This window comes from Petromyzon marinus, unplaced genomic scaffold (genome assembly GCF_048934315.1).
Source record: "Petromyzon marinus isolate PM22_M1 ecotype Great Lakes invasive population unplaced genomic scaffold, UKy_Petmar_22M1.pri1.0 PM_Scaffold_423, whole genome shotgun sequence".
Classification (NCBI taxonomy): Eukaryota; Metazoa; Chordata; class Hyperoartia; order Petromyzontiformes; family Petromyzontidae; genus Petromyzon; species Petromyzon marinus.
In genome coordinates this window covers 17501-30542 of record NW_027423417.1, presented here as the reverse complement: position 1 = coordinate 30542, position 13042 = coordinate 17501, and the positions used below count along the sequence as shown (strand labels likewise).

Genomic DNA, 13042 nt, shown 5'->3' with positions numbered 1-13042 from the left:
CCCACCAACCCACCCATCCACCCACCAACCCACCCATCCACCCACCAACCCACCCACTCACCAACTCACCAACCCACCCACCCAACTCTTGCAATGAGATTCCCCCCCTCCCTCGAGCTCTCAGATGGCCACAGAATCCCCGCCCACTGCCTCCCAAGCCCCGCCCAATGTCATTAAACCCCGCCCCACTTTCACCCCCGCACAATTACCCGCCCCTTAATACTAAACCCCGCCCCTCATCACTAAGCCCCACGCCCACTGCCACTTAAACCACGCCCACCTACCCCGTTAAACTGCCGCCCATTCGTCAACGCGACGTGCCGCAAGCCCCGCCCATTATTATCTAAGCTCCGCCTGCTTGCCATCCAAGCCCCGCCCACTAGCACTCAGGCGCCACATTATGAATTCAAGCCCCGCGTTTTCCTTTCAAAGCCCCGCCTTTCACTTTACAAGCCCCGCCTTTTACTTTACAAGCCCCGCCCTTTTCCTTAACAAGCCTCGCCCGCTGCCATCCAAGCCCCGCCTTTTCCCTCACAAGCCCCGCCTTTTTTTGCCATTACAAGCCCCGCCTTTTCCGTTCCAAGCCCCGCCCTTTTTACTTTAAAAGCCCCGCCTCTTTACTTTAAAAACCCCGCCTCTTTACTTATAAAAAGTCCCTCCTGCTGCCATCCAAGCCCCGCCTTTTTTCTTCACAAGCCCCGCCTTTTCCGTTCCAAGCCCCGCCCTTTTAACTTTAAAAGCCCCGCCTTTTTACTTTAAAAACCCCGCCTCTTTACTTATAAAAAGCCCCTCCTGCTGCCATCCAAGCCCCGCCTTTTTTCTTCACAAGCCCCGCCTTTTCCGTTCCAAGCCCCGCCCTTTTTTTACTTTAAAAGCCCCGCCTCTTTACTTTAAAAACCCCGCCTCTTTACTTATAAAAAGTCCCTCCTGCTGCCATCCAAGCCCCGCCTTTTTTCTTCACAAGCCCCGCCTTTTTTCTTCACAAGCCCCGCCTTTTCCGTTCCAAGCCCCGCCTCTTTACTTATGAAAAGCCCCTCCTGCTGCCATCCAAGCCCCGCCTTTTTTCTTCACAAGCCCCGCCTTTTCCGTTCCAAGCCCCGCCCTTTCCTCCGTAGGCCCCTCCCTTCCTCGCTAAGCCCCGCCCCGTCCAAGGTCTCCACCTCCCCCCCGAGTGTCCCAGCGATGGCGTCCTCGGCTCTGCTGCGGCCGCTGCTACTGAGGGGGGCCCCGTGGGGCCGCCTCGCGCCGCTCGGAGCCTTCACGACGACCGTGAGGCGAGCTGGGGGTGGGGGGTGGTGAGGGTGAGGGGGGTGAGGGGGTGGTGGGTGGTGAGGGTGGTGGTGAGGGGGGTGGTGAGGGGGGTGGTGGTGAGGGTGGTGGTGAGGGGGGTGGTGAGGGGGGTGGTGGTGAGGGTGGTGAGGGTGGTGGTGAGGGTGAGGGGAGGGTGAGGGGGTGGTGGTGGTGAGGGTGGTGAGGAGGTGGTGGGGGTGGTGGTGAGGGGGGTGGTGAGGTTGGTGGTGAGGGGGGTGGTGAGGGTGAGGGGGGTGGTGAGGGTGAGGGGAGGGTGAGGGTGAGGGGGGTGGTGAGGGTGAGGGGGGTGGTGAGGGTGAGGGGGGTGGTGAGGGTGAGGGGGGTGGTGAGGGTGGTGGTGGTGAGGGGGGTGGTGAGGGTGGTGGTGAGGGTGAGGGGAGGGTGAGGGGAGTGGTGGTGGTGAGGGGGGTGGTGAGGGTGGTGGTGAGGGTGAGGGGGGTGGTGAGGGTGAGGGGGGTGGTGGTGAGGGGGGTGGTGAGGGGGGTGGTGAGGGTGAGGTGGTGGTGAGGGTGGTGGTGAGGGTGGTGGTGAGGGTGAGGGTGGTGGTGAGGGGGGTGGTGAGGGTGGTGGTGAGGGTGGTGGTGAGGGTGAGGGGGGTGGTGAGGGTGAGGGGGGTGGTGAGGGTGGTGGTGAGGGTGAGGGGGGTGGTGAGGGTGAGGGGGGTGGTGGTGAGGGGGGTGGTGAGGGGGGTGGTGAGGGTGAGGTGGTGGTGAGGGTGGTGGTGAGGGTGGTGGTGAGGGTGAGGGTGGTGGTGAGGGGGGTGGTGAGGGTGGTGAGGTGGTGGTGGTGAGGGTGAGGGGGGTGGTGAGGGTGAGGGGGGTGGTGAGGGGGGTGGTGGTGAGGGTGGTGGTGAGGAGATGGTGAGGGGGTGCTGAGGGGGTGGTGGTGAGGGGGTGGTGAGGGTGGAGGGGGTGGTGAATAATAATTTTAACATTTATTATAACAACAAAAATATTAACAATGATTATAACAATAACAATACTATTAACAACGATTATCATAACAAATAATATTAACAACAATTATTATTATAACAAATAATATTAACATTATTGATTATCTCGTCGCCGCCGATCGCGGCTGTCAAGGGCAGGGGAACAATGGCGTCGCGTGACGTCACGCCGGGCTGGAGGCGACGGCGGCCATCTTGGTGCGGGCAGACCGCGCAGCGTGGATAAATCCGGAGAGCTGTGAAGCTCTTTCTGTCATCGCCGATGTACGATGGGCACTCGCCGAGAGTGAATTGTGGCTGTTGCACAACGCGTAAGCCAGTGCTTTGTGATTTTTTTGTCTGTGTGTGTGTGTTTGTGTGTGTGTTTAATTTGTGGGGAGCGGTGGACTAGGTAGGAGATGTTGACTACCTCGCCTGGTATACAGGAGGTCTGTGTCTCTCTCTCATCATCATCACGGTGGCTATGAGATGTTGACTACCTCGCCTGGTGTACAGGAGGTCTATGTCTCTCTCTCATCATCATCACAGTGGCTTTGAGATGTTGACTACCTCGCCTGGTGTACAGGAGGTCTGTGTCTCTCTCATCATCATCATCACGGTGGACTAGGAGATGTTGACTACCTCGCCTGGTGTACAGGAGGTCTGTGTCTCTCTCATCATCATCACGGTGGACTAGGAGATGTTGACTACCTCGCCTGGTGTACAGGAGGTCTGTGTCTCTCTCATCATCATCACGGTGGACTAGGAGATGTTGACTACCTCGCCTGGTGTACAGGAGGTCTGTGTCTCTCTCTCATCATCATCACGGTGGCTATGAGATGTTGACTACCTCGCCTGGTGTACAGGAGGTCTGTGTCTCTCTCTCATCATCATCACGGTGGCTATGAGATGTTGACTACCTCGCCTGGTGTACAGGAGGTCTATGTCTCTCTCTCATCATCATCACAGTGGCTTTGAGATGTTGACTACCTCGCCTGGTGTATAGGAGGTCTGTGTGTCTCTCATCATCATCATCATCACGGTGGACTAGGAGATGTTGACTACCTCGCTTGGTGTACAGGAGGTCTGTGTCTCTCTCATCATCATCACGGTGGACTAGGAGATGTTGACTACCTCGCCTGGTGTACAGGAGGTCTGTGTCTCTCTCTCATCATCATCACGGTGGCTATGAGATGTTGACTACCTCGCCTGGTGTACAGGAGGTCTGTGTCTCTCTCTCATCATCATCATCACAGTGGCTATGAGATGTTGACTACCTCGCGTGGTGTACAGGAGGTCTGTGTCTCTCTCTCATCATCATCATCACGGTGGACTAGGAGATGTTGACTACCTCGCCTGGTGTACAGGAGGTCTGTGTCTCTCTCTCATCATCATCATCACAGTGGCTATGAGATGTTGACTACCTCGCCTGGTGTACAGGAGGTCTATGTCTCTCTCTCATCATCATCACAGTGGCTTTGAGATGTTGACTACCTCGCCTGGTGTACAGGAGGTCTGTGTCTCTCTCTCATCATCATCACAGTGGCTAGGAGATGTTGACTACCTCGCCTGGTGTGCAGGAGGTCGTGGGTTCGATCCTGACCCTGACCACGCCTGCTGCTGCTGCTGTATATTTGGAGTCTGCGTCTCTCTCTCATCATCATCATCACGGTGGCTAGGAGATGTTGACTACCTCGCCTGGTGTGCAGGAGGTCGTGGGTTCGATCCCGACCCGGCTGCTGTATATTTGGAGTCTGCGTCTCTCTCTCTCTCATCATCATCATCACGGTGGCTATGAGATGTTGACTACCTCGCCTGGTGTACAGGAGGTCGTGGGTTCGATCCCTACCCTGACGATTGCTGCTGCTGTAGATTTGGAGTCTCTGTCTCTCTCATCATCATCATCACGGTGGCTAGGAGATGTTGACTACCTCGCCTGGTGTGCAGGAGGTTGTGGGTTCGATCCCGACCCTGACGATGCCTGCTGCTGCTGTAGATTTGGAGTCTGCGTCTCTCTCATCATCATCATCACGGTGGCTAGGAGATGTTGACTACCTCGCCTTGTGTACAGGAGGTCGTGGGTTCAATCCCGACCCTGCTGCTGCTGCTGTAGATTTGGAGTCTGTGGTGGTCACTGTGTGGCTTTGTCTCCGTGTCCTCCGTCTAGAATCCACGCCTTTAGAGTATTTGACAGCTGCTGCTGCGCTGAATTTCCTCGAGATGACGATGATGATGCTGATGCTAAGCTGCAACTTGGTTGAAAACTATCAATTGTGATGGTCGCCAGGTCGCTCCTGAATATGAAGCTACAGCGACTCAGTAGTTAACAAGTGTAGAGGTCTCTATGTTTATGGGTCTCTGTGTGTCTCTAAGGGTGGGTTTCTATGAGTGTAGGTCTCGATGGGTCTCTGTATGTCTATGGGTCTCTATGTTTACGTGTCTCTATGGGTGAGTTTCTATGAGTGTAGGTCTCGATGGGTCTCTGTATGTCTATGGGTCTCTGTGTGTCTCTAAGGGTGGGTTTCTATGAGTGTAGGTCTCGATGGGTCTCTGTATGTCTATGGGTCTCTATGTTTACGTGTCTCTATGGGTGGGTTTCTATGAGTGTAGGTCTCGATGGGTCTCTGTATGTCTATGGGTCTCTATGTTTACGTGTCTCTATGGGTGGGTTTCTATGAGTGTAGGTCTCGATGGGTCTCTGTATGTCTATGGGTCTCTATGTTTACGTGTCTCTATGGGTGGGTTTCTATGAGTGTAGGTCTCGATGGGTCTCTGTATGTCTATGGGTCTCTATGTTTACGTGTCTCTATGGGTGGGTTTCTATGAGTGTAGGTCTCGATGGGTCTCTGTATGTCTATGGGTCTCTATGTTTACGTGCCTCTTTTGGTGGGTTTCTATGAGTGTAGGTCTCGATGGGTCTCTGTATGTCTATGGGTCTCAGTTTACGTGTCTCTATGGGTGGGTTTCTATGAGTGTAGGTCTCGATGGGTCTCTGTATGTCTATGGGTCTCTGTGTGTCTCTATGGGTGGGTTTCTATGAGTGTAGGTCTCTATGGGTCTCTGTATGTCTATGGGTCTCTATGTCTACGTGTCTCTATGGGTGGGTTTCTATGAGTGTATGTCTATGGGTCTCTGTGTGTCTCTATGGGTGGGTTTCTATGAGTGTAGGTCTCGATGGGTCTCTGTATGTCTATGGGTCTCTATGTTTACGTGTCTCTATGGGTGGGTTTCTATGAGTGTAGGTCTCGATGGGTCTCTGTATGTCTATGGGTCTCTATGTCTACGTGTCTCTATGGGTGGGTTTCTATGAGTGTAGGTCTATATGGGTCTCTGTATGTCTATGGGTCTCTGTGTGTCTCTATGGGTGGGTTTCTATGAGCGTGGGTCTCGATGGGTCTCTTTATGTCTATGGGTCTCTATGTCTACGTGTCTCTATGGGTGGGTTTCTATGAGTGTAGGTCTCTATGGGTCTCTGTATGTCTATGGGTCTCTATGTCTACGTGTCTCTATGGGTGGGTTTCTATGAGTGTAGGTCTATATGGGTCTCTGTATGTCTATGGGTCTCTATGTCTACGTGTCTCTATGGGTGGGTTTCTATGAGTGTAGGTCTCGATGGGTCTCTGTATGTCTATGGGTCTCTGTGTGTCTCTATGGGTGGGTTTCTATGCGTGTAGGTCTCGATGGGTCTCTGTATGTCTATGGGTCTCTGTGTGTCTCTATGGGTGGGTTTCTATGAGTGTAGGTCTCGATGGGTCTCTGTATGTCTATGGGTCTCTATGTTTACGTGTCTCTATGGGTGGGTTTCTATGAGTGTAGGTCTCTATGGGTCTCTGTATGTCTATGGGTCTCTATGTCTACGTGTCTCTATGGGTGGGTTTCTATGAGTGTAGGTCTCGATGGGTCTCTGTATGTCTATGGGTCTCTGTGTGTCTCTATGGGTGGGTTTCTATGAGTGTAGGTCTCGATGGGTCTCTGTATGTCTATGGGTCTCTATGTCTACGTGTCTCTATGGGTGGGTTTCTATGAGTGTAGGTCTCGATGGGTCTCTGTATGTCTATGGGTCTCTATGTTTACGTGTCTCTATGGGTGGGTTTCTATGAGTGTAGGTCTCCATGGGTCTCTGTATGTCTATGGGTCTCTGTGTGTCTCTATGGGTGGGTTTCTATGAGTGTAGGTCTCCATGGGTCTCTGTATGTCTATGGGTCTCTGTGTTTACGTGTCTCTATGGGTGGGTTTCTATGAGTGTAGGTCTCGATGGGTCTCTGTATGTCTATGGGTCTCTATGTTTACGTGTCTCTATGGGTGGTTTTCTATGAGTGTAGGTCTCGATTTGTCTCTGTATGTCTATGGGTCTCTATGTTTACGTGTCTCTATGGGTGGGTTTCTACGAGTGTAGGTCACGATGGGTCTCTGTATGTCTATGGGTCTCTATGTTTACGTGTCTCTATGGGTGGGTTTCTATGAGTGTAGGTCTCGATGTGTCTCTGTATGTCTATGGGTCTCTATGTTTACGTGTCTCTATGGGTGGGTTTCTATGAGTGTAGGTCTCGATGTGTCTCTATATGTCTATGGGTCTCTATGTTTACGTGTCTCTATGGGTGGGTTTCTATGAGTGTAGGTCTATATGGGTCTCTGTATGTCTATGGGTCTCTGTGTGTCTCTATGGGTGGGTTTCTATTAGTGTAGGTCTCGATGGGTCTCTGTATGTCTATGGGTCTCTATGTTTACGTGTCTCTATGGGTGGGTTTCTATGAGCGTAGGTCTCTATGGGTCTCTGTATGTCTATGGGTCTCTGTGTGTCTCTATGGGTGGGTTTCTATGAGTGTAGGTCTCGATGGGTCTCTGTATGTCTATGGGTCTCTATGTTTACGTGTCTGTATGGGTGGGTCTCTATGAGTGTAGGTCTCGATGGGTCTCTGTATGTCTATGGGTCTCTATGTCTACGTGTCTCTATGGGTGGGTTTCTATGAGTGTAGGTCTCGATGGGTCTCTGTATGTCTATGGGTCTCTGTGTGTCTCTATGGGTGGGTTTCTATGAGTGTAGGTCTCGATGGGTCTCTGTATGTCTATGGGTCTCTATGTCTACGTGTCTCTATGGGTGGGTTTCTATGAGCGTAGGTCTCGATGGGTCTCTGTATGTCTATGGGTCTCTGTGTGTCTCTATGGGTGGGTTTCTGTGAGTGTAGGTCTCGATGGGTCTCTGTATGTCTATGGGTCTCTGTGTGTCTCTATGGGTGGGTTTCTATGAGTGTAGGTCTCGATGGGTCTCTGTATGTCTATGGGTCTCTGTGTGTCTCTATGGGTGGGTTTCTATGAGTGTAGGTCTCGATGGGTCTCTGTATGTCTATGGGTCTCTATGTCTACGTGTCTTTATGGGTGGATTTCTATGAGTGTAGGTCTCGATGGGTCTCTGTATGTCTATGGGTCTCTATGTCTACGCGTCTCTATGGGTGGGTTTCTATGAGCGTAGGTCTCTATGGGTCTCTGTATGTCTATGGGTCTCTGTGTGTCTCTATGGGTGGGTTTCTATGAGCGTAGGTCTCGATGGGTCTCTGTATGTCTATGGGTCTCTATGTCTACGTGTCTCTATGGGTGGGTTTCTATGAGCGTAGGTCTCGATGGGTCTCTGTATGTCTATGGGTCTCTATGTTTACGTGTCTCTATGGGTGGGTTTCTATGAGTGTAGGTCTCGATGGGTCTCTGTATGTCTATGGGTCTCTGTGCGTCTCTATGGGTGGGTTTTTATGAGTGTAGGTCTCGATGGGTCTCTGTATGTCTATGGGTCTCTGTGTTTACGTGTCTCTATGGGTGGGTTTCTATGAGTGTAGGTCTCGATGGGTCTCTGTATGTCTATGGGTCTCTATGTTTACGTGTCTCTGGGTGGGTTTCTATGAGTGTAGGTCTATATGGGTCTCTGTATGTCTATGGGTCTCTATGTTTACGTGTCTCTATGGGTGGGTTTCTATGAGTGTAGGTCTCGATGGGTCTCTGTATGTCTATGGGTCTCTATGTTTACGTGTCTCTATGGGTGGGTTTCTATGAGCGTAGGTCTCGATGGGTCTCTGTATGTCTATGGGTCTCTGTGTGTCTCTATGGGTTGGTCTCTATGAGCGTAGGTCTCGATGGGTCTCTGTATGTCTATGGGTCTCTGTGTTTACGTGTCTCTATGGGTGGGTTTCTATGAGTGTGGGTCTCGATGGGTCTCTGTATGTCTATGGGTCTCTATGTTTACGTGTCTCTATGGGTGGGTTTCTATGAGTGTAGGTCTCGATGGGTCTCTGTATGTCTATGGGTCTCTATGTTTACGTGTCTCTATGGGTGGGTTTCTATGAGTGTAGGTCTCGATGGGTCTCTGTATGTCTATGGGTCTCTGTGTGTCTCTATGGGTGGGTTTCTATGAGTGTAGGTCTCGATGGGTCTCTGTATGTCTATGGGTCTCTATGTTTACGTGTCTCTATGGGTGGGTTTCTATGAGTGTAGGTCTCGATGGGTCTCTATGTCTATGGGTCTCTGTGTGTCTCTATGGGTGGGTTTCTATGAGTGTGGGTCTCGATGGGTCTCTGTATGTCTATGGGTCTCTGTGTGTCTCTATGGGTGGGTTTCTATGAGTGTGGGTCTCGATGGGTCTCTGTATGTCTATGGGTCTCTATGTCTACGTGTCTCTATGGGTGGGTTTCTATGAGTGTAGGTCTCGATAGGTCTCTGTATGTCTATGGGTCTCTGTGTGTCTCTATGGGTGGGTTTCTATGAGTGTGGGTCTCGATGGGTCTCTGTATGTCTATGGGTCTCTATGTTTACGCGTCTCTATGGGTGGGTCTCTATGAATGTAGGTCTCGATGGGTCTCTGTATGTCTATGGGTCTCTTTGTGTCTCTATGGGTGGGTTTCTATGAGTGTAGATCTCGATGGGTCTCTGTATGTCTATGGGTCTCTGTGTGTCTCTATGGGTGGGTCTCTATGAGTGTAGGTCTCGATGGGTCTCTGTATGTCTATGGGTCTCTGTGTGTCTCTATGGGTGGGTTTCTATGAGTGTAGGTCTCTATGTGTCTCTGTATGTCTATGGGTCTCTGTGTGTCTCTATGGGTGGGTTTCTATGAGTGTAGGTCTCTATGGGTCTCTGTATGTCTATGGGTCTCTATGCATCTCTGTGCGTATTCGGCTTCTGCTGTCATTGTATACAAGATGATGATGACGATGGTGACAATGTTGATGATGATGACGATGATGATGTTGACAATGATGACGATGTTGACGGTGATGGTGACGACGACGATGATGATGAAGATGACGACGATGATGATGATGACGACGACGATGATGATGGTGATGACGACGATGGTGATGATGACGATGATGATGACGATGATGACGACGACGACGATGACGACGATGATGACGATGATGATGGTGACGACGATGGTGATGACGACGACGATGATGACGACGACGATGACGATGACGTCATTGATGATGACGATGATGACGACGATGATGGTGGTGATGACGACGATGATGACGACGACTACGACGACGATGATGACGATGACGTCGTTGACGATGACGATGATGACGACGATGACGATGACGTCGTTGACGACGATGATGACGACGACGATGATGATTATGACGTCACTGCTGCTGCACAGGGGGGCCAAGCAATGGCAGCCGGACGTGGAATTCATCGAAGAGCACAGCAAAACCTTCATGTACCCCACCGCCATCACGTCCAAGTGGGTGGCACCTCCGTGGAACGGTGAGGAGATGGCCGGACACGTGTCTAAGTGTGTGTGTGTCTGTGTGTGTGTCTCAGTGTGTGTGTGTGTGTCTCTGTGTGTCTCTGTGTGTGCGTGTCTGTGTGTGTGTCTCTGTGTGTGTCTCTGTGTGTGTCTGTGTGTCTGTGTCTCAGTGTGTGTGTCACAGTGTGTCTGTGTCTCTGTGTGTGTCTCAGTGTGTGTCTCAGTGTCTCTGTGTGTGTCTCTGTGTGTGTCAGTGTGTGTGTCTCAGTGTGTGTCTCAGTGTGTCTCTGTGTGTCTCTGTGTGTGTCTCTGTGTGTGTCTCAGTGTGTGTCTGTGTGTGTGTCTCTGTGTGTGTCTGTGTGTCTGTGTGTGTCTATGTGTGTGTCTCAGTGTCTCTGTGTGTGTCTGTCTCTGTGTGTGTCTCAGTGTGTGTATCTGTGTGTGTCTCTGTGTGTGTGTGTGTGTGTCTGTGTGTGTCTCTGTGTGTGTCAGAGTGTGTGTGTCAGAGTGTGTGTCTGTGTGTGTGTCTCAGTGTGTGTCTCTGTGTGTCTGTCTCTGTGTGTGTCTGTGTGTGTGTCTCTGTGTGTATGTCTGTGTGTCTGTCTCTGTGCGTGTGTGTCTGTTTCAAAGTGTGTCTGTCTCTGTGTGTGTCTCTGTGCTTGTGTCTCAGTGTATCTGTCTCTGTGTGTGTCTCTGTGTGTGTCTCTGTGTCTGTCTCTGTGTGTGTCTCTGTATGTGTCTCAGTGTGTGTGTCAAAGTGTGTCTGTCTCTGTGTGTGTCTCTGTGTGTGTCTCAGTGTGTGTCTCTGTGTGTGTGTCAAAGTGTGTCTGTCTCTGTGTGTGTCTCTGTGTGTCTCTGTGTCTGTCTCTGTGTGTGTCTCTGTGTGTCTGTGTGTGTGTCTCTGTGTGTGTCTGTGTGTGTGTCTCTGTGTGTGTCTGTCTCTGTGTGTCTCTGTGTGTGTCTCTGTGTGTCTCTGCGTGTGTCTCTGCGTGTGTCTCAGCGTGTGTCTCTGTGTGTATCTCTGTATTCGTATCCCATGTCTCTCTCCCCGTGTCTCACCCCCCGTGTCTCGCCCCCCGTGTCTCACCCCCCGTGTCTCTCTCCCCGTGCCCCACCCCCCGTGTCTCTCTCCCAGTGTCTCACCCCCCCGTGTCTCTCCCCCCGTGTCTCACCCCCCCGTGTCTCACCCCCCGTGTCTCACCCCCCGTGTCTCTCTCCCCCCGTGTCTCTCCCCGTGTCTCTCTCCCCCGTGTCTCTCTCCCCCGTGTCTCTCTCCCCCGTGTCTCCCCGTGTCTCACCCCCCCCCGTGTCTCTCTCCCCCGTGTCTCACCCCCCCGTGTCTCTCTCCCCGTGTCTCTCTCCCCATGTCTCTCTCCCCCGTGTCCCCCCGTGTCTCACCCCCCGTGTCTCACTCCCCGTGTCTCACTCCCCGTGTCTCACTCCCCGTGTCTCTCTCCCCCGTGTCTCCCCGTGTCTCACACCCCGTGTCTCTCTCCCCCGTGTCTCCCCGTGTCCCCCTCCCCCGTGTCTCACCCCCCGTGTCTCTCTCTCCGTGTCTCTCTCCCCCGTGTCTCTCTCCCCGTGTCTCTCTCCCCGTGTCTCGCTCCCCGTGTCTTGCCCCCGTGTCTCTCCCCCCGTGTCTCTCTCCCCCCATGTCTCTCTCTCTCCCCGTGTCTCTCTCCCCCGTGTCTCTCTCCCCGTGTCTCTCTCCCCGTGTCTCTCTCCCCGTGTCTCTCTCCCCCGTGTCTCTCCCCCCGTGTCTCACCCCCCGTGTCTCTCTCCCCTGTGTCTCCCCGTGTCTCTCTCCCCTGTGTCTCCCCGTGTCTCGCCCCCCGTGTCTCACCCCCCGTGTCTCACCCCCCGTGTCTCACCCCCCGTGTCTCTCTCCCCTGTGTCTCCCCGTGTCTCGCCCCCCGTGTCTCACCCCCCGTGTCTCACCCCCCGTGTCTCACCCCCCGTGTATCTCTCTCCGTGTCTTGCCCCCCGTGTCTCTCTCCCCGTGTCTCTCACCCCGTGTCTCTCTCTCTCCCCGTGTCTCTCTCCCCCGTGTCTCTCCCCCGTGTTTCACCCCCCGTGACTCTCTCCCCCGTGTCTCACCCCCCGTGTCTCACCCCCCCGTGTCCCCCCGTGTCTCTCTCCCCCGTGTCTCCTCCCCCGTGTCTCCCCGTGTCTCACCCCCCGTGTCTCACCCCCGTGTCTCACCCCCCCGTGTCCCCCCGTGTCTCTCTCTCCCGTGTCTCCCCGTGTCTCACCCCCCGTGTCTCTCTCTCCGTGTCTCACCCCCCGTGTCTCGCCCCCCATGTCTCTCTCCCCCGTGTTTCTCACCCCGTGTCTCTCTCCCCCGTGTCTCACCCCCCGTGTCTCTCTCCCCCGTGTCTCTCACCCCGTGTCTCTCTCTCTCTCTCCCCGTGCCTCTCTCCCCCGTGTCTCTCCCCCGTGTCTCACCCCCCGTGTCTCACCCCCCGTGTCTCACCCTCCGTGTCTCTCTACCCCGTGTCTCTCTCCCCCGTGTCTCTCACCCCGTGTCTCTCTCTCTCCCCGTGTCTCTCTCCCCATGTCTCTCCCCCGTGTCTCTCTCCCCGTGTCTCTCTCCCCGTGTCTCTCTCCCCGTGTCTCTCTCCCCGTGTCTCTCTCCCCGTGTCTCTCTCCCCGTGTCTCTCTCCCCGTGTCTCTCTCCCCGTGTCTCTCTCCCCGTGTCTCGCCCCCCGTGTCTCCCCCGTGTCTCTCTCCCCGTGTCTCTCTCCCCGTGTCTCTCTCCCCGTGTCTCTCTCCCCGTGTCTCTCTTCCCGTGTCTCTCTCCCCGTGTCTCACCCCCCCGTGTCTCTCTCCCCGTGTCTCTCTCCCCGTGTCTCTCTCCCCGTGTCTCTCTCCCCGTGTCTCTCTCCCCGTGTCTCACCCCCCCGTGTCTCTCACCCCCGTGTCTCTCTTTCCCCGTGTCCCCCCGTGTCTCTCTCCCCCGTGTCTCTCCCCCCTGTCTCTCTCTCCGTGTCTCACCCCCCGTGTCTCACCCCCCGTGTCCCCCCGTGTATCTCTCTCCGTGTCTCACCCCCCGTGTCTCTCTCCCC

At 53.8% G+C, this 13042-nt stretch overlaps 1 protein-coding gene across 1 annotated transcript in view; it reads left to right on the top strand.

Annotated features, from left to right (window-relative positions):
- Nucleotides 1-1081: 1081 nt before the first annotated feature.
- The window catches only part of LOC142923332 (NADH dehydrogenase [ubiquinone] iron-sulfur protein 2, mitochondrial-like), a gene marked incomplete at its 3' end in the record, with an annotated part of 29458 nt that continues 17497 nt past the window's right edge, over nucleotides 1082-13042 (top strand). Inside the window, exons 1-2 of the mRNA XM_076064404.1 lie at nucleotides 1082-1274; nucleotides 9888-9994. Of these exons, the coding sequence (XP_075920519.1) occupies nucleotides 1183-1274; nucleotides 9888-9994 (199 nt within the window). The remainder of the gene's footprint in view (nucleotides 1275-9887; nucleotides 9995-13042) is intronic.